General features: G+C 42.7%; 1 protein-coding gene across 2 annotated transcripts in view; it reads left to right on the top strand.

The window, feature by feature from the left end:
• LOC115154455 (THO complex subunit 2) overlaps window positions 1-19,504 on the top strand; it is a 69,954-nt gene that overhangs the window by 19,415 nt on the left and 31,035 nt on the right. For both annotated transcript variants that reach the window (XM_029700693.1, XM_029700692.1), the window contains exons 10-16: window positions 660-815; window positions 1,897-2,069; window positions 2,367-2,562; window positions 2,702-2,743; window positions 2,897-3,027; window positions 6,587-6,688; window positions 12,971-13,055. In XM_029700693.1, coding sequence (XP_029556553.1) covers window positions 660-815; window positions 1,897-2,069; window positions 2,367-2,562; window positions 2,702-2,743; window positions 2,897-3,027; window positions 6,587-6,688; window positions 12,971-13,055 — 885 coding nt within the window. The remainder of the gene's footprint in view (window positions 1-659; window positions 816-1,896; window positions 2,070-2,366; window positions 2,563-2,701; window positions 2,744-2,896; window positions 3,028-6,586; window positions 6,689-12,970; window positions 13,056-19,504) is intronic.

Here is a 19,504-nt window from a genome sequence, read left to right as displayed (position 1 = left end):
AGAACGATGAAGGCCACTGTGTTTTTGGGGACATTAAATGCTGCAGACATTTTTTTGGTACCCTTCCCCAGATCTGTGCCTCGACACTATCCTGTCTCGGAGCTCTACACACAATTCCTTCGACCTCATGGCTTGGTTTTTACTTTGACATGCACTGTCAACTGTGGGACCTTATATAGACAGGTGTGTGCCTTTCCAAATCATGTCCAATCAATTGAATTTACCACCAGTGGACTCCAATCAAGTAGTAGAAACATGTCAAGGATTATCAATGGAAACACGATGCAACTGAGCTCAATTTCGAGTCTCATAGCAAAGGGTCTGAATACTTATGAAAATAAGGTATTTCTGTTTTTTATTTTTAATACATTTGCAAAAATGTCAAAACTGTTTTTGCTTTGTCATTTTGGGGTATTGTGTGTAGATTGAGACATAATGTAATCCATTTTAGAATAAGGCTGTAATTTAACAAAATGTGGAAAATGTCAAGAGGTATGAATACTCTCCAAATGCACTGTATAAGGTGTAAGACTAACATTGTTTGTCCTCAGTGAATGACCGATTGTGCAGCAGGTGATCCAATAAGAAAATGGAATCGCATTGTACTGTAAGGTGTGACCTGACATATGACTGATCTGTCCTCTGTCTTGCCCTCCCAGCTGATGCCACTGGATGCCAGCATTGTAGAGGAGCACAAGAGAGAAATCACAGAGGCCAAGCAAATCGCCCGCAAGCTCACCATGGTGGTGGTGCCCTCCGAGAAGATGGAGGACAAGGAGAGAGAGAAGGAGAAAGAGGAGGAGAAGAACGACAAGGTAAAGTAATCTCATGACCATCACTCAACATATAATTCTACCATTGGAAAAACATGTCTGCATGTTTGGGTTCTGCTTCTGTACTAAAGCACTACTTCTACTTCCATCAAGTGTCCTTCTTTGTTTTCCACGATGAATCCCAGTCATTGTAAGGCTGCCTCAGTGTGTAGCTGAAGGCAAAGGGAATGCTTTATTGTTGTGTGTGTTAACGAGGTGCTAACCAGTGTCTGACTGAGGCAGAGCGTGCTGCTGAGGACCACAGACTGCACAGGCAGTGATTGATGGACCAGAGGAGGTCTGTTAGGTAGCGCTGCAGCGGTCAGGCCACAGCCACAGACGTGTTAAACGTGCAGACTCCACACGGCCCCCTTCTCCACCCCCTATCACCATCCCGCGCTAACACTAACGAATAGCAACACTGAAGGCTTTTGTGGGCCATGTTTCTAAAATAACTCCAGCCCAAGCTCCGGATTGTCAGATTGCATCTCAGTCAACTGGGTACCCACGTCATGCTAATGCTAAATTGTGTGAATATCTGCTTCAACAATAGCTTTTGCTGTGGCTTAAAAAACATTTCAAAATTAACCCCACAGTGTGAGATGAGGGCACATTTTGAGAATAGCCTGGTCGCAAAAAGAAGACCATGACATTGACGGTGCCGAATATCCGCTCGTCCTCTAGCTAGCTCTTTCATCCCACGGTCACAGCCTCTCCCTGACAGCACTGCCTTGTTACTATGCTGTGTCACAGTTGGTTGTGTCAGTCACACACAAATGAAGTGCAGCGTCAGAGAGGATGAGGGATTTCTACACTTCCTTGTTCCCATCCATTGCTGCTGGAGTAAATGACGTCTCGGGATTTACTGACTAGGCTTTGTGTTTGCAAATCCTCCGTAACCTCTTTTAATGGGCCTGCTTTGTACTGTGTGAGATCCCTCAGCTAGTTTATTACTGACAGTCATAAACTAAGGACTTAGGAAGAGCTGCTCTAACTACTGCTTCTGTTGCTCCAATTGCCCTGAGCTTCACTCAAACACACGCACACACACATTCACACTCAGTATCTCCCCCTCTCCGCTCAGCCTCCTGATAACCAGAAGCTGGGCCTGCTGGAAGCGCTGCTGAGGATCGGAGACTGGCACCATGCCCAGAGCATTATGGACCAGATGCCTGCCTTCTACGCCACCTCTCACAAGGCCATCGCCCTGGCACTGTGCCAGCTGCTGCACCTGACTGTGGAGCCGCTGTACCGCAGGTGCCTGCCCGCTCCCACAGATTCACTTAGTGCTCTTCACACACTGGTGGAACAAAGAGATGCACACATATGCACCTAAATACACTGCAACACGACATGCCAGAGTGTACATACCCAGCCAGCCAGACTATAACCTCCTCTGATGCCAGCCTTTCATTCAATTGTAGGGACACACACGGAAAACACACAGACATAATGACAACCACAAACAGAACCACTTCCTGTTCACACTAGAGCAGTGGAGGCTGTATGTTGATGTGTTTAGTATGCCCTGTCTCACCTGTGTTTCCCTTGCAGAGCCGGGGTCCCCAAAGGGGCCAAAGGCTGCGTGATGAGGCCCCTGAGGAACAAGCGGGCCCCCAGGCCTGCCGAGAGCTTTGAGGACTTACGCAGGGACGTGTTCAGCATGCTGTGCTACCTGGGGCCTCACCTCTCCCACGACCCCATCCTCTTTGCCAAGATAGTACGACTGGGCAAGGGCTTCATGAAAGAGGTACAGGCCCCACCATCAGTTTGCCATTTGATGATAAGTAATGCTTTAATTGATCCCCAAAGGAACATTAATTGGCATAACCTCTCGTACTCTGGCTTCATCTCATTAATTGTCCTCTTGTTCTCTTTTGTTCCCACAGTACCAAAATGAGGCTAGAAATGACCACATCAAGGACAAAATGGTGAGTTATCAAAGTAAATGAGACCGAGAAGTGACTTGAACCAGCCTTGTTGTGCTAATCAGTAAGAGGAATGCACAGAGAATAAATAGAATATAAGCATCCACACACTGTGGTCTGTGCTCTGGTAGTTGATGTGCTACTGTTCCCTCCTAGGACACGTTGCTGAGTTGTTTCCTGAGCATTGCAGACCAGGTGCTGCTGCCCTCGCTCTCTCTAATGGAGTGTAACGCCTGCATGTCAGAAGAACTCTGGGGCCTCTTCAAATTGTTCCCTTACCAGCACAGGTGAGACGTATATAAACTCAGCAAAAAAAGAAATGTCCTCTCACTTTAAACTGCGTTTATTTTCAGCAAACTTAACATGTGTAAATATTTGTATGAACAAAACAAGATTCAACAACTGAGACACAAACTGAACAAGTTCCACAGACATGTGACTAACAGAAATTGAATAATGTGTCCCTGAACAAAGGGGGGGGGGGGTCAAAATCAAAAGTAACAGTCGGTATCTGGTGTGGCCACCAGCTGCATTAAGTACCGCAGTGCATCTCCTCCTCACTGACTGCACCAGATTTGCCAGTTCTTGCTGTGAGATGTTACCCCAATCTTCCACCAAGGAACCTGCAAGTTCCCGGACATTTCTGGGGGGAATGGCCTTAGCCCTCACCCTCCGATCCAACAGGTCCCAGACGTACCAAATGAGATTGAGATCCGGGCTCTTCTCTGGCCATGGCAGAACACTGGCATTCCTGTCTTGCAGGAAATCACGCACAGAACGAGCAGTATGGCTAGTGGCATTGTCATGCTGGAGGGTCATGTCAGGATGAGCCTGCAGGAAGGTTACCACATGAGGGAGGAGGATGTCTTCCCTGTAACGCACAGCGTTGAGAATGCCTGCAATGACAACAAGCTCAGTCCGATGATGCTGTGACACACCGCCCCAGACCATGACGGACCCTCCACCTCCAAATCGATCCCGCTGCAGAGTACAGGCCTCGGTGTAACGCTCATTCCTTCAATGATAAATGCGAATCCGACCATCACCCCTGGTGTGACAAAACCGTGACTCGTCAGTGAAGAGCACTTTTTGCCAGTCCTGTCTGGTCCAGCGACGGTAGGTTTGTGCCCGTAGGCGACGTTGTTGTCGGTGATGTCTGGTGAGGACCTGCATGTCTGGTGAGGACATTGCAATTTATTGCCCTGGCCACATCTGCAGTCCTCATTCCTCCTTGCAGCATGCCTAAGGCACGTTCACACGGATGAGCAGGGACCCTGGGCATCTTTCCTTTGGTGTTTTTCAGAGTCCGTAGAAAGGCCTCTTTAGTGTCCTATGTTTTCATAACTGTGACCTTAATTGCCTAACGTCTGTAAGCTGTTAGTGTCTTAATGACCGTTCCACAGGTGCATGTTCATTGTTTATGGGTCATTGAACAAGCATGGGAAACAGTGTTTAAACCCATTACAATGAAGATCTGTGAAGTTATTTGGATTTTTACGAACTATCTTTGAAAGACAGGGTCCTGAAAAAGGGACATTTCTTTTTTTGCTGAGTAGCTATATAGTACCAGTCAAAGGTTTGGGGACACCTACTAATTCAAGTTTTTTTTTTTTTTTTTTACAATTTTTTACATTGTAGAATTATAGTGAAAACTATGAAATAACACATCGAATCATGTAGTAACCAAAAAAGTGTTAAGTAAATCAAAATATATTTGCGATTCTTCAATGTAGCTACCCTTTGCCTTGATGACAGCTTTGCACACTTGGCATTCTCTCAACCAGGTTCACCTGAAATGCTTTTCCAACAGTCTTGAAGGAGTTCCCACGTATGCTGAGCACTTGTTGGCTGCTTTTCCTTCACTCTGCAGTCCAACTCATCCCAAACCATCTTAATTGTATTGTGGTCAGGTGATTGTGGAGGCCAGGTCATCTGTTGCAGCACTCCGTCACTCTCCTTCGTGGTCAAATATCCCTTACACAGCCTGGAGGTCTGTTTTGGCTCATTGTTCTGTTGATAAACAAATGATAGCCCCACTAAGCGCAAACCAGATGGGATGGCGTATTGCTGCAGAATGCTGTGGTAGCCATGCTGGTTAAGTGTGCCTTGAATTTGAAATCAGTGTCACCAGCAAAGCACCGTCACACCTCCTCCTCCGTGCTTCATGGTGGGAACCACACATGTGGAGATCATCCGTTCACCTACTCTGCATCTCACAAAGGCACGGCGGTTGGAACCAAAAATCTCAAATTTGGACTCGTCAGACCAAAGGACAGATTTCCACCGGTCGAATGTCCATTGCTCATGTTCCTTGGCCCAAAGCAAGTCTCTTCTTCTTATTGGTGTCCTTTAGTAGTGGTTTCTTTGCAGCAATTTGACCATGAAGGCCTGATTCACGCAGTCTCCTCTGAACAGTTGGTGTTGATGTGTCTGTTACTTGAACTCTGTGAAGCATTTATTTGGGCTGCAGTTTGAGGCTGGTAACTCTAATGAACTTATCCTCTGCAGCAGAGGTAACTCTGGGTCTTCCGTTCCAGTGGCGGTCCTCATGAGAGCCAGTTTCATCATAGCGCTTGATGGTTTTTGCAAATGCACTTGAAGAAACTTTAAAAGTTCTTGAAATGTTCGTTATTGACTGACCTTCATGTCTTGAAGAAATGATGGGCTGTCGTTTCTCTTTGCTTATTTGAGCTGTTCTTGCCATACTATAGACTTGGTTTTTTATCAAATAGGGGTATCTTCTGTATACCACCCCTACATTGTCATAACACAAGTGATTGGCTCAAACACATTAAGAAGGAAATTCCACAAATGATCGTACCCCTTTTACTTATTTTCACCTAACACATTAGATCTGTTAAAACATAATACAAAACTCAATTTTTTATTTATTTTTTTCATCTTTGAAATGCAAGAGAAAGGCCATAATGTATTGTTGCAGTTTTGGGGCAATTTAGATTTTGGCTACTAGATGGCAGCAGTTTATGTGCAAAGTTTTAGACTGATCCAATGAACCATTGCATTGCTGTTCAAAGTGTTGTATCAGGTCTGCCCAAATGTGCCTAATTGGTTTATTGATTCATTTTCAAGTACATAACTGTGCACTCTCAAAAAATAGCAGGGTATTCTTTCACTGTAATATCTACTGTAAATTGGACAGTGCCGTTATATTAACAAGAATTTAAGCTTTCTGCCCATACAAGACATGTCTATGTCCTGGGAAATGTTCTTGTTACTTACAACATCATGCTATTCACATTATCACACGTTAGCTCAACCGCCCCGTGGGGGGGACACCAATCCCGTAGAGGTTAATTGAAATTCATTCCAGGTGACTACCTCATGAAGCTGGTTGAGGGAATGCCAAGCGTTTGCAAAGCTGTCATCGAGGCAAAGGGTAGCTACTTCGAAGGATCTCAAATATAAAATTGATTTGTTTAACACTTTTTTGGTTACTGCATGATTCCGTATGTGTTATTTCATAGTTTTGATGTCTTCTGTTATTCTACAATGTAAAAAATAAAGAAAACCCCTTGAATGAGTAGGTGTGTCCAAACTTTTGACTGGTACTCTATGTACACACACACACACACACACACACACAATCATAGCGGTGCCACTTTTTACTTTTAGCTGACATGTTTGGCCAGCCGTTTTGAATCCATCATATGGAGAAAGCAAAGCCCACACAGAGACAGGAGTATGTGGGTTTATACGAATTGTTCTATTCTCCTCCCTGTTGTGTTCTGGTACTGAAAGGTCCTTGTCCCAGGCTGGTCCTTGTGTGTGCACTATTAGATACGTCAGTGTTAACACACCCACCTGTGTTCTACCTGTGGTCCCCAGGTACCGGCTATACGGGCAGTGGAAGAATGAGACATACACCAGCCACCCACTGCTGGTCAAGGTCAAAGCTCAGACTGTGGACAGAGCCAAATACATCATGAAGTAAGTCACGTTGCTACGCCTACCTACCGACCGCCATACCAGTTAGATATAGTGCCTGTTGTTTTATCCAATGTGTGGTCGTGGCACTTAGAAGTCACATTTCTGCACCCACTACTTGTAGGTTCCTTTTTTTTTTTTTTTTTTCAGACATCTGTTGTCTCTACCTTGTTGTTTTTGTGCTGTTGTCTGTGCCCAATAAGGTTTTTGTACCATGTTTTGTGCTGCTGCCATCTTGTGTTGCTGCCATGCTGTTGTCATGTCAAATCAAATGTTATTGGTCACATACACGTGTGGTGTGTCTACCATGCTGTGTTGCTGCCATGCTGTGTTATCTTAGGTTATTTTTACACTTTTTATTTCACCTTTATTTAACCAGGTAGGCCAGTTGAGAACAAGTTCTCATTTACAACTGCGACCTGGCCAAGATAAAGCAAAGCAGTGCGACAAAAAACATCATCACAGAGTTACACATGGAATAAACAAAAGTACAGTCAATAACACAATAGAAAAATCTATATACACTGTGTGCAAATGGAGTAAGGAGGTAAGGCAATAAATAGGACAAATGTAGCAAAGTAATTACAATTTAGCAAATTAACACTTAAGTGATAGATGTGCAGATGATGTGCAAGAAAAAATACTGCTGTGCAAAAGAGCAAAAAAAGTAAATTAAAAACAGTAGGGGGATAAGGTAGGTAGTTGGATGGACTATTTACAGATGGGCTGTGTACAGCTGCAGCGATCAGTAAGCTGCTCACATAGCTGATGCTTAAAGTTAGTGTGGCAGGTATATTTCCAACTTCAGCGAATTTTGCAATTAGTTCCAGTCATTGGCAGCAGAGAACTGGAAGGAATGGCGGCTAAAAGAGGTGTTGGCTTTGGGGATGCCCAGTGAGATGTGCTTGCTACGGGTGGGTGTTATTGTGACCAGTGAGCTGAGATAAGGCGGAGCTTTACTTAGCAAAGCTTTATAGATGACCTGAAGCCAGCGGGTCTGGCGACGAATATGTAGCGAGGGCCAGCCGACGAGAGCATACAGGTCACAGTGGTGGGTGGTATATGGGGCTTTGGTGACAAAACAGATGGCACTGTGATAGACTGCATCCAGTTTGCTGAGTAGAGTGTTGGAGGCTATTTTGTAAGGTGCCTTTTTATGTAGTGTTGTCTCTCTTGTCGTGATGTGTGTTTAGTCCTATATATTTTTTTAAATCCCCGTCCCCGCAGGAGGCCTTTTGGTAGGCCATCATTGTAAATAAGAATTTGTTCTTAACTGACTTGCCTGGTTAAATAATAAATAAAATCGAACCGAAATCAGGTGTCCAACCCGTGCCCCTTGAGTATAATGTAGCAGCATCTCTAGGAAACCCCTCAAAACAAGTCAGTGTTTCTCACAAATTTCTCTAGAAGAAAAAGTCTGTTACTTTGACCATTTGATTTTTCAGTGGTTGCTATTGGAAACTTGTCAAAAAAAAGCTATGTGTGTGTCAGGGTTCGTACGGTCATGAAAATCCTGGAATTTTACAATTGTGTTTTCCAGGCCTGGAAAAGTTTTGGAAAATGGTAAAAACCCCAAAAGTCATGGAAATTAATAAAAATACATTTTAAAAAAAACCATATCAGCCAGGATCGTAAAATGACACTTTAGAGTGTCTGTGTCCGAGTGGGCCATTGCTCAAGGAGAGGCAATAAAATACGATAGAAAACAGACTAACTAGGTAGCCAATTCAAAACTTGTTTTGTAGATACTTCAATTTATTCTGGGCATCCAATATATGGGACATTGCAACTCAATAGATGCTAGTCAGCCTGCAAAGTAAACACTTATAAGATAAATGACTATGCAAGAAAAGATATATTTTCTGAAGAAAATGTTTGGGCTTGCTTCAGCTGAATAAAAAATATTTGTAGCCTACCATAGCCATTTGATCTTTGATATATTGAATGAGATAATTATTTTATAAAGACTTAAAAAGTCTTTGGATGTAATGTCGCAATGTTTTACATCAAGGGTGGTCAACCATCCTCCAGGAGAGCTACTGGGTTTTATTCCCTCTCTAACAAACCACATTTTAGAAATGAGCTTCTCAACCAGACCTTGATAAATGAACTCTGATGTGTTTGAGCAGGGCTGGATCAAAAGCCTGCCCATCCAGTAGCTCTCCAGACTGAGCCACTGAGGGTTGACCACATGTTTTATACAGTTGTCTAACAGGTGTTCTATTTGGTGCGAGCGTTAAGTGCCTTGCCCAACGATATGAGATGGTACAGTGGGTCAGAGAGTAGTCTCCCAGTGTTGATACCACATTTATCTTTACTTTATTTATACGTACATAGACACCGCCAATTGTTGGTCATGGAAATTTGATTAAAAGTCATGGGAAATTCGTGAAATTGGATCTGTGTGTGTGTGTGTGTGTGTGTGTGGTGGGTCCTGCTGAGAAGCGCTAACATGCAGCCATGGTTACCATGGTAATTTTTTAGGTTGGCACAGCTAGGACTGTTCTGTCACTTTCATGGTGTCGTGTCTTTGCTATGAAGTAAGTGATATATGACATGCTATTTTATCAAATCAATTCTCTGTAATTAATATTACCTGATTAAACTAATCATGTAAATGTAATTAACTAGGAAGTCGGGGCACCACGGAAGAATGTTTATAGAGCTGTTGTCTTCCGAATAAACTATTGGAAAGCCCTTTTGTTAACATAGAGAGAGTCTGGTAACATCAAAAGGGTGGTGAACAGAACCATATTTCGGTAATCCAACCAGTTGAAAATATCTGTTGGTACTTAAAGAATATGATGTCAGATCAGTTGTCATCTGAGACATTATTACTGATGATAGGACGACATAAAGTGCATCTTGGGAAGTCGACACATTCTAGTTATCAGATTCACATGGAATTGTTTTGCAATTAGAATGTTTAAATATGAAACTATTTGTGAAAAGATTAAATGTAATTTTAGCTTCGAAATGAGAGAATTGGTTTCACAAGTGAACTCTGCTCACTCGTTTAAAATGGCGAATTTCATCGTGGCGGTAACGATCGCCACGCTGGAAGGATGAATGTGACTATACTAGCCAGAATATAGTATGGCAACTTGGTATGAACTTTGAACTCGTATTCACTAAAGAAGTGATACATCCTAGACGTCGAGTTAGTAGTAGTAGTAGTAGTAGTAGTAGTAGCAGCAGCAGCAGCAGCAGCAGTAAACGTGGGCCAGGAAAGGACGGACAATCTCTTCAGAAAGACAGGGTACTACAACGTATCCGTTCTACCACAAAGGACAAGGGAGATCTCTGCTGGGCAACACAGCCTTCCATCTTCGACCAATATCAAAGCGCAGCTCAGAGTAAATATTTCTTGCATTTTCCTTTCCCAAATGGGCGGTTATTTAGAATGCATAAGATTCTGTATTTACGATAGCATAGCTTCATAAGGTCCGATAGAGACCCAATCCTTTTGTTCCTCAGTCTTCCTGCGGTTTCATTCAAACCCAACCCCCTTTCTTTGTGTGACCAGCCATCATATCAGTTCCGTCTAAGGACGTTTTCTTGAATGACATAATTAGTAATCAATGTATGATCCATCCTGTGTATATCTAATTCTGTGTGATTATTTTGATATTTAGTAAATAAATAATTAAACCAAATGTTGTTTTGCTGATTCAACTTGTTAGCCAGGGTTCGTGAAGATAACCAAGAATTTTACAACGTTCAGATGAGACTTAATAAGGTGACGATTGATAATTGACTGCTATTATAAAAGATTACCAGGTCTTTTAAGAGTTTATTCGGAAGACAACCGCTCTATAAACATTCTTCCGTGGTGCCCCGACTTCCTAGTTAATTACATTTACATGATTAGTTTAATCAGGTAATATTAATTACAGAGAATTTATTTGATAAAATAGCATGTCATGTATCACTAACTGGGACAGTAATATTTCATTTAATCCAGTTCTCAAAATAATTCTTACTCCCACTGCCAAAAAGACACATTCACACGCATGCACGCACACACTCGTAATAGCAGATGTGGGCTGGTGTGGGTGCCTACTTTGGAGCGGGCCCCAGGCTCGTTTTATTTCTGAAACACTGGACTTTGTGGGGTCAGTGCTGAGGTTCAGCCACTCACACCCTACTGAACATCAGGACTGCATGTCCATTCTATTCAACACATCTCTTTACGGCTGTAATACTTAGAGAGCAATATGATATTTTAGCACAGTAAAAATGTTGTACACGTGTCCTAAGAGCAACTGTCTTCATTGCATGAGGAATGATAAGCGCCTGGTCAGCACACTTGCTGTAAAACATCCTTAGTGTATTTGAATTTGGCCCAATTGCATTCATGGAGGCATTTGGGATTTAAAACACAGTGGCCACCCTGTCACTTGCTTTGGGAAATGGCTGAAGGATAGAATATACTAATTCCGGATTGTCACTTTAAAATGAAATCCAATGCATTTCCAATGGCACTTCATGGTAGCTTGTACATGCATAGTATTTGCTACTCATATTTACTGCTTTTCACAGTAATGCTGTATGATACATGTTTTCCATGAGTGGAAGTACATGTTTATTCAATGTTTGTGCCTGAGGCCTCATGTTTCCCTGTACTGTACCAATGGATATTGGAAGTATTCCCATCACTGCTGCCACACACAAAGCCGAGCACCTCAGGGCTGTGTGATACTGTATGACAGAGCAGACACTCTGGGAAGCCATGGTTTGTTTCCTACCCTAACCCCCCCCCCCCCCCTAAGCCTTCCCCCCCTCCCCCTAACAGAAGAAAATAAAAGGTCATCCCTCCATTAATTTTAATGGAAGCTGGCAGCTGGGTATGGAGCAGGCCTCCTTTCCCCTGAGTCATCAATATTCTGCTGTATCCCACCCGGCAGGAACAGTGCTCGGCCAGCCAGGTTGTGCTCCCCCTACACACACACGTTTTGTAAACGCTCTGGCTCCCGTGAAGCTGTTTCCACTGATTGTTTGTGTGTGTGTGAGCACCTTGACAAGAGGAATTACCCTGAGGCTGTGTGGTGGTGGTGTTGGTGATAGGGAATATAACCACACCAGCATGCATCACTCTGTCTGATGTGGGAAGGAACAGTTTATTCTGTAAGAGGGGAGACTAATGGATAAAGTAGTGATGGAGGGCTGACATCCTGCAGCTATGGAAGGCAGGGGGTGGGGGGGATTAGAGAAGATTGCTCTGCAGATGCACTCAAGTGGACTACTCCCATCCATGTCAGATTTATGAGGCTAGCATAGCAGCACTCCAATCCTGCTCCTCTGGCCTGCAGCCCTGCCCTGCTCTCATAGGTCCTTGACCCTCTCACCAGGCCCTAGCCCCATGTTGTACAAACCATTGTTACATAAGTTGCTGCTACTGAATACATTTGCGTCTTAGTCTTGTGTAATTAACTGAAGGTTGTCAGTGCTTTTAGTCCAGTGCTTATTAATCATGAAAATGGAACATTGCCTGGATGTCATTAACCATACCTTTTAAATATAGATACAGCTCTGCTGAGTGACATGTCACCACTGCTCTGTGTCAATACAAGGTGGCTAACGCAGACGAGAACAAGGAAGTTAATGAATGTGTCGTGCCTGGCTGGCCTGCATCATGTACACAGTATGTGTGTGCAGTGCACTGTGCAGCACCACAGTAGGAAAGGAGTCCCTGGTGGTGGTGCTTTTGCTACCTACTTTTTTTATTAAAAAAAAATTCTTTCACCTTTATTTAACCAGGTAGGCCAGTTGAGAACAAGTTCTCATTTACAACTGCAACCTGGCCAAGATAAAGCAAAGCAGTGCGACAAAAACAACAGAGTTACACATGGGATGAACTCTGAATCACCAATTACATATAGGGCACACAGTGTACATGACTTAAGTATGGATTCCTGCACAAAATTGACCTTTCCTTAGTTTTGTTGACGTGAAGTATAATTTTGTCAATAATGCTGTGTGAGTGGGAAAAAATATAATTTTGATAAATGTATAAAAGCATGAAGCACGCAACCATTGAGTGCAAGTTCATTAGTTGTAAATTCTTCTACTAAATAATATTTTTCAATCTAGCCTAACCATCAAACCAGGGGTGCCACATCATTTACAGGGTTAATGTATATTTGCAAGATGCTTCAATAAATGTGTTAAATTGCTCCTTTCTTTTCTTTCTTTCCTCCTTCCTTCCTTTCCTCCTTTCTTTTGTTTCCTTCCTTCTTTGCTTCCTTCTTTGCTTCTTTCTTTGCTTCTTTCCTTTCTTTCCAGGCGATTGACCAAAGAGAATGTGAAACCATCTGGGCGGCAGATAGGCAAGCTGAGCCATAGCAACCCCACCATCCTCTTTGACTATGTATGTATTCTCAAAAATGTTATGATCTTCTATTCACCTACTGTACAGTTGAAAGCAGTGTTATAATACGGACACTAATATAGCCTTATTTTGAATGATATCTCCAGATTTGTGTTAAATAGTTAATGCCCTACTCCTACTTTAACTGAGTACTTCATCTTGACAGTGAAAAGGGCTCTGTGTCCTCTACTATCTCCATGGGGCAGAGAGACCTTCTTTTAAGGCGGCTGTATAGATACTAATCTGCCATTGTAAATTTGATACACTGCGACTGCTTACTCTCCATCAGGGCCTGTCTTATCTTGCTAGAACACCCCATCCACTTCCTCTCCTGTCCCTCTCTACGGCATAAGCACTACTCCCTAACCCTCACCTAAATCTCTCACATCTCAAAAAATTACTGAAGTAAAATTGTTGGCCAAACAGAAAATGGAGAGAAGTGGGCTGTTTTTGTGTTGCCTCAGCAGCAGGACATTGATAGAATGAGAAAGGGCCTGGCTCTGGCTGACAGTGGAAGGAGGAGAGAGAGGAGGACGGGAACTGACTGAGTCAAGAATGAGCTGTACTGTTCCTCTTAAAGCCTCCACTCTCATTCTCTTCATCTCTCTGCCTGAAGTCTGGTTGAATGGCCTCTGAGAGTGTTTTCACATATAGTCCTCTTTAAAGTGAACTCGGAGGTAAAAAATACATAAACTCGGTTCTCTTTGCATTCACGCTGCCTTTTCCTTTGAATGAGGACCCAACTCTTTTGCCAGTTCACTTCACCTATTTTGCGGTCTGAGTCCTCTTTGCTTTCACATTGCTATGTTTTAGAAAGGAACCAAAATCTTTTTCCAACATTCACTCAATGCACTCTGGGTTTTTACAAAGTGCAGGATAATCCATTCCGTGTTATTGGACAGCTAGATGTACCTACTTACATTTTGGAAGCTAATAGATTGCATTTAGTTAAAATATGAGACATTATAATTAGAATCCAAAGATAATAGTAGCATGTAAATATTATTGGTAATAGAATAAATAGCAGAAGAATAACTGCAGATTTAATAATGTCATTGAAAATTGTAATACCCAATGTAGGCTACTGCTCCTTTAAGAGCTAGCATTGATTTTGGATGTTGTGATTCTCACCAAATGTTGACTTCTCACACTATTCAAAGCCCACAATTGAATAAATAGCTTATGAAGCTATCTTAGCCTATAGACCACATATTGCAAACAAATAATCTGAACATCGTGTCAGTACAAAACTACATATTTTGGGGAATTTCTATGCGTCTTTGACAATCGCTAATCAATATCCAAAACATCACATGCTTTTTCCTCGTACCGGCACATCATCATCTTCTCTCTTCTGTGGCACCAATGTGAGGGGTTATGCCAAGGGAAACATTATTGCAATAGCCTAATGTATGGTGGCGGAATAATGATAAGACATCCTGAGAGCTTTGTGTTCCCTAAAGAAGGGAACCGGCCGCGCATTTCAAGCGAACCGAACTCAGGCCACCTCTTGACATGGTCTCAGTTCGGTTTGCTACGGGGGCTCTTTTGAGCGGTCTGAGTTCCTTTTGGAGCATTCACACTTCACAAAAAATTAAGCTAACCGCACTGTCTGAAAGGGACCTGTCTCTTCCCCACCTCCACCCTACCCCCTGTCTCCCCTTCCTCCCCTACCTCCTTCCTATTCGGCCTCATCCCCGTCTCTCCCATTTATATATTCTAACACTTGGCTTTATAACAGTGTTTTCCACTAGTGCCGGCTGTCGGCTATACAGCCGATTAGTCATTTTCAGCCGGGTACTTTTTCCACTTAAATTAGCTGGGCTAATTTTCAATTCGCTAGTCAGAAAATAATCAGCCGAGCCCGCTCCTGCTAGAATGAACGATATGCATCTTCTAGCATCTATTGATAGGACAGGTGCCTGTCAGTCACAAAGTGAGCAGCGACAGGGAAACACTGCTGGTTTGACAGTCTGTTGGTCCCGTCTCTCGGTACGTTGGTGTGTCTGTTGTGTGCTCGGGCATTCCCAGTCTTCTCAGTGAGCCGGCTCATTAGGCTCCTCCGTTCACGTGAAAGAGCGGGCTCGTTTGGCTCCTCCGTTCACGTGAAAGAGCGGGCTCGTTTGGCTCCTCCGTTCACCTAAAAGAGCCGGCTCGTTTGGCTCCTCCGTTCACCTAAAAGAGCCGGCTCGTTTGGCTCCTCCGTTCACCTAAAAGAGCCGGCTCGTTTGGCTCCTCCGTTCACCTAAAAGAGCCGGCTCGTTTGGCTCCTCCGTTCACGTAAAAGAGCCTGCTCGTTTGGCTCCTCCGTTCACGTAAAAGAGCCTGCTCGTTTGGCTCCTCCGTTCACCTAAAAGAGCCTGCTCGTTTGGCTCCTCCGTTCACCTAAAAGAGCCGGCTCGTTTGGCTCCTCCGTTCACCTAAAAGAGACGGCTCGTTTGGTTCCCAAAGTTCAAAATATTTAAAAATCGTCCTAGAACCATGAAAAAATTGCAAACTCCAATGTAAAGCCCAAAAGGTAGGCTCCCATTATGTCGTGAAATGTACGTTCAAATAAATGTTTACCTGGCCAATTATTAGATGGCCTGCAAATCAGCATGGGCCAGATTGACACGCTCTCCCCACTATTTATTGTTTCTACAGTGAGGATTCACCCTCTTTAGAATTATGTTGGAACTTATGTGCAGAAAAAAGTTGAGATCAAAAAGCAGTAGTAGCAGTATGCAAATCAGGGAGCCAAATGTACGTCTCTTTCACCGATGCAGCTCGTTCACCAATGCGATTCGGTTCCCGACATTCACCAAAAAGATCCGTACAAAAAAATAAAGCAGTAATTCTAGATTCAGATCATTCAGGCGAGAAAAAACATCACCCAGATAGGCCAGTCGTGTGAGAAACTCGTCATCATGCAAGAGGTCAGGCAAGTGAAAATTATGGTCAGTAAATAAAACTTTAAGCTCGTCTCTCAATTAAAAAAAAAAAACGTGTCAATACTTTGCCCCTTGATAACCAGTGTACGTATGTTGTAAAAGCGTTACATGGTCGCTGCCCATATCATTGCATAATGCAGAAAATACATGAGAGTTCAGGGGCCTTGCTTTAACAAAGTTAACCATTTTCACTGTAGTTTCCAAAACGTTTTTCAAGTTGTCAGGCATTCCCTTGGCAGCAAGAGCCTCTCGTGGATGCTATAGTGTACCCAAGTGGCGTCAGGAGCAACTGCTTGCACGTGCGTTACCACTCCACTATGTCACCCTGTCATGGCTTTTGCGCCATCAGTACAGATACCAACACATCTTCATCACCAAAGTCCATTTGATGTCACAAAGCTGTCCAGTACTTAAAAAATATCTTCATGTTGTCCTGAAGGGCGTGTGGGTTGAATCATTTTCAGATTTGCAGAAGAGGATGTCTTCCTTAATTGACCCCCCATAAATGTAACAGACATATAACAGGAGCTGTGCCAGGCCCACCTCATCTGTTGACTCATCCAGCTGTAATGCATAGAATTCACTGGCTTGTATGCTAAGCAGTAATTGTTTCAAAACATCTCCTGCCATGTCACTGATAAGTCGTGAAACAGAGTTGTTTGATGAAGACATTGTCTGTATAGTTTTTTTTGTGGCCTTTTCCCCCAGCATTGTCCCAGCCATATCCGCGGTAGCAGGAATAATTAAGTCCTCCACAATAGTATGCCTGTCCTAGCCACTCGGTAGCTCACCATATAAGACATTTCTAGCCCCTTCTTATTAATGGTATCTGTTGCTTTTATTCATGTCTTACTACTCAAAAGTTGTCTTTATTCTCGCTCAAAAACTCCCGTGGCTTATTTTTCAAAGTGTCATGTTTCTAAATGTCTGCACGAGAATGAAGGTTTACCGCGAGAGAGTAACGGTTAATGTGATTGGATGTTAACTATTTGACTAGGCTACCTGTATTTGACATTGTGTTATTTTCGCTGAACACTAGATGGTTTAATTTAATTTTTGGCAGTGAAACGAGGCTACTCTGGTGAGAAATTAACCTCATCCAAATGTATAGCCCTGTTGGAAAATGTAAATGTACTGTTTGAAAATGTGAAAGGAAAAAATCACATTTGGATCACATTTTATTTGGTGTACCCCCGACGGCGTTTGGGAATACGTGATCTAGAGCAACATATAATGACAGAAGAGAAGCTGCATGTATCTAATTATAGACAACTTGACTAACACATAGCTTACCAAAATATCGGAAATTATAAGCAGAAACATATCGAAATCAGGCAACAAAGAAAAACATGCACCCCCTGTCAAACTCGTTCCACCCTCTGTAGCCTACAGCGCATTTTCTATATTAGCGGGTCTGGTGCGGGCCTCAGATTTTAACTGTTTTATATACAGTTGAAGTCGGAAGTTTACATACACTTAGGTTGGAGTCATTAAAACTCGTTTTTCAACCACTCCACAAATTTGTTGTTAACAAACTATAGTTTTGGCAAGTCGGTTAGGACATCTTTTTTTGTGCATGACAATTAATTTTTCCAACAATTGTTTACAGACAGATTATTTCACTTATAATTCACTGTATCACAATTGCAGTGGGTCAGAATTTGAATGTGCCTTTAAACAGATTGGAAAATTCCAGAAAATTATGTAATGGCTTTAGAAGCTTCTGATGGGCTAATTGACATCATTTGAGTCAATTGGAGGTGTACCTGTGAATGTATTTCCAGGCCTACATTCAAACTCAGTGCCTCTTTGCTTGACAACATGGGAAAATCAAAAGAAATCAGCCAAGACCTCAGAAAAAAAATGTGTAGACCTCCACAAGTCTGGTTCATCCTTGGGAGCAATTTCCAAACGCCTGAAGGTACCACATTCATCTGTACAAACAATAGTACGCAACTGTCTTCCCTGTGGCTCAGTTGGTAGAGCATGGTGTTTGCAACGCCAGCATGGTGGGTTGTGGGCAACGCCAGGGTTGAGCGTCTGCTAAATGACTAAAATGTAAAAACTATTAACACCATGGGACCACGCAGCCGTCATACTGCTCAGGAAGGAGACGCATTCTGTCTCCTAGAGATAAACGTACTTTGGTGTGAAAAGTGCAAATCAGTCCCAGAACAACAGCAAAGGACCTTGTGAAGATGCTGGAGGAAACGGGTACAAAAGTATCTATATCCGCAGTAAAACGAGTCCTATATCAACATAACCCGAAAGGCCGCTCAGCAAGGAAGAAGCCACTGCTCCAAAACCGCCATAAAAAAGCCAGACTACAGTTTGCAACTGCACGTGGGGACAAAGATCATATTTTTTGAGAAATGTCCTCTGGTCTGATGAAACAAAAATAGAACTGTTTGGCCATAAAGACCATTGTTATGTTTGGAGGAAAAAGGGGATGCTTGCAAGCCGAAGAACCCCATCCCAACCGTGAAGCACGGGGGTGGCAGCATCATGTTGTGGGGGTGCTTTGCTGCAGGAGGGACTGGTGCACTTCACAAAATGGATGGCATCATGAGGGAGGAAAATTATGTAGATATATTGAAGCAACATCTCAAGACATCAGTCAGGAAGTTAAAGCTTGGTCGCAAATGGGTCTTCCAAATGGACATTGACCCCAAGCATACTTCCAAACTGGCTTAAGGACAACAAAGTCAAGGTATTGGAGTTGCCATCACAAAGCCCTGACCTCAATCCTATAGAAAATGTGTGGGCAGAACTGAAAATGTGTATGCGAGCAAGGAGGCCTACAAACCTGACTCAATTACACCAGCTCTGTCAGGAGGAATGGGCCAAATTCACCCAAATTATTATGGGTAGCTTGTGAAAGGCTACCCGAAACGTTTGACCCAAGTTAAACAATTTAAAGGCAATGCTACCAAATACTAATTGAGTGTATGTAAACTTCTGACCCACTGGGAATGTGATGAAAGAAATAAAAGCTGAAATAAATAATTCTCTCTACTATTATTCTGACATTTCACATTCTTAATATAAAGTGGTGATCCAAACTGACCTAAGACAGGGAATATTTACTAAGATTAAATGTCAGGAATTGTGAAAAACTGAGTTTAAATGTATTTGGCTAAGATGTATGTAAACTTCCGACTTCAACTGTATAGTCGTGCGGTTGCTGATGAGTTATTAGCAATAGCAATTTACTCGCTAAACGTATTTATTTTAGGCAAAGTGAACATACTAGGAATATACAAAGATACAAAAAGACACCTGGCATTTATCTTGGCTAGCCTATCTCTTTTGGAGCGTTTGTCTTAAAGGGGCAGCGTCTTGTTTAAAATCTGAAAACATCATACTTTAGAATTGCATTGCGTTCATTTTTGTTTCTAAAGAATAGAGTAATGACTTGCATTGCTAAATTATATTACACAGCTTTTTAATACATACATAAATACATATTATAATAACCAAAAGAAGCCTATTAATAGCTGAATATAGGGAGAATGCATG

Source organism: Salmo trutta, chromosome 19 (genome assembly GCF_901001165.1).
Source record: "Salmo trutta chromosome 19, fSalTru1.1, whole genome shotgun sequence".
Taxonomy (NCBI): domain Eukaryota; kingdom Metazoa; phylum Chordata; class Actinopteri; order Salmoniformes; family Salmonidae; genus Salmo; species Salmo trutta.
This window is presented reverse-complemented; position numbering and strand designations above follow the sequence as displayed.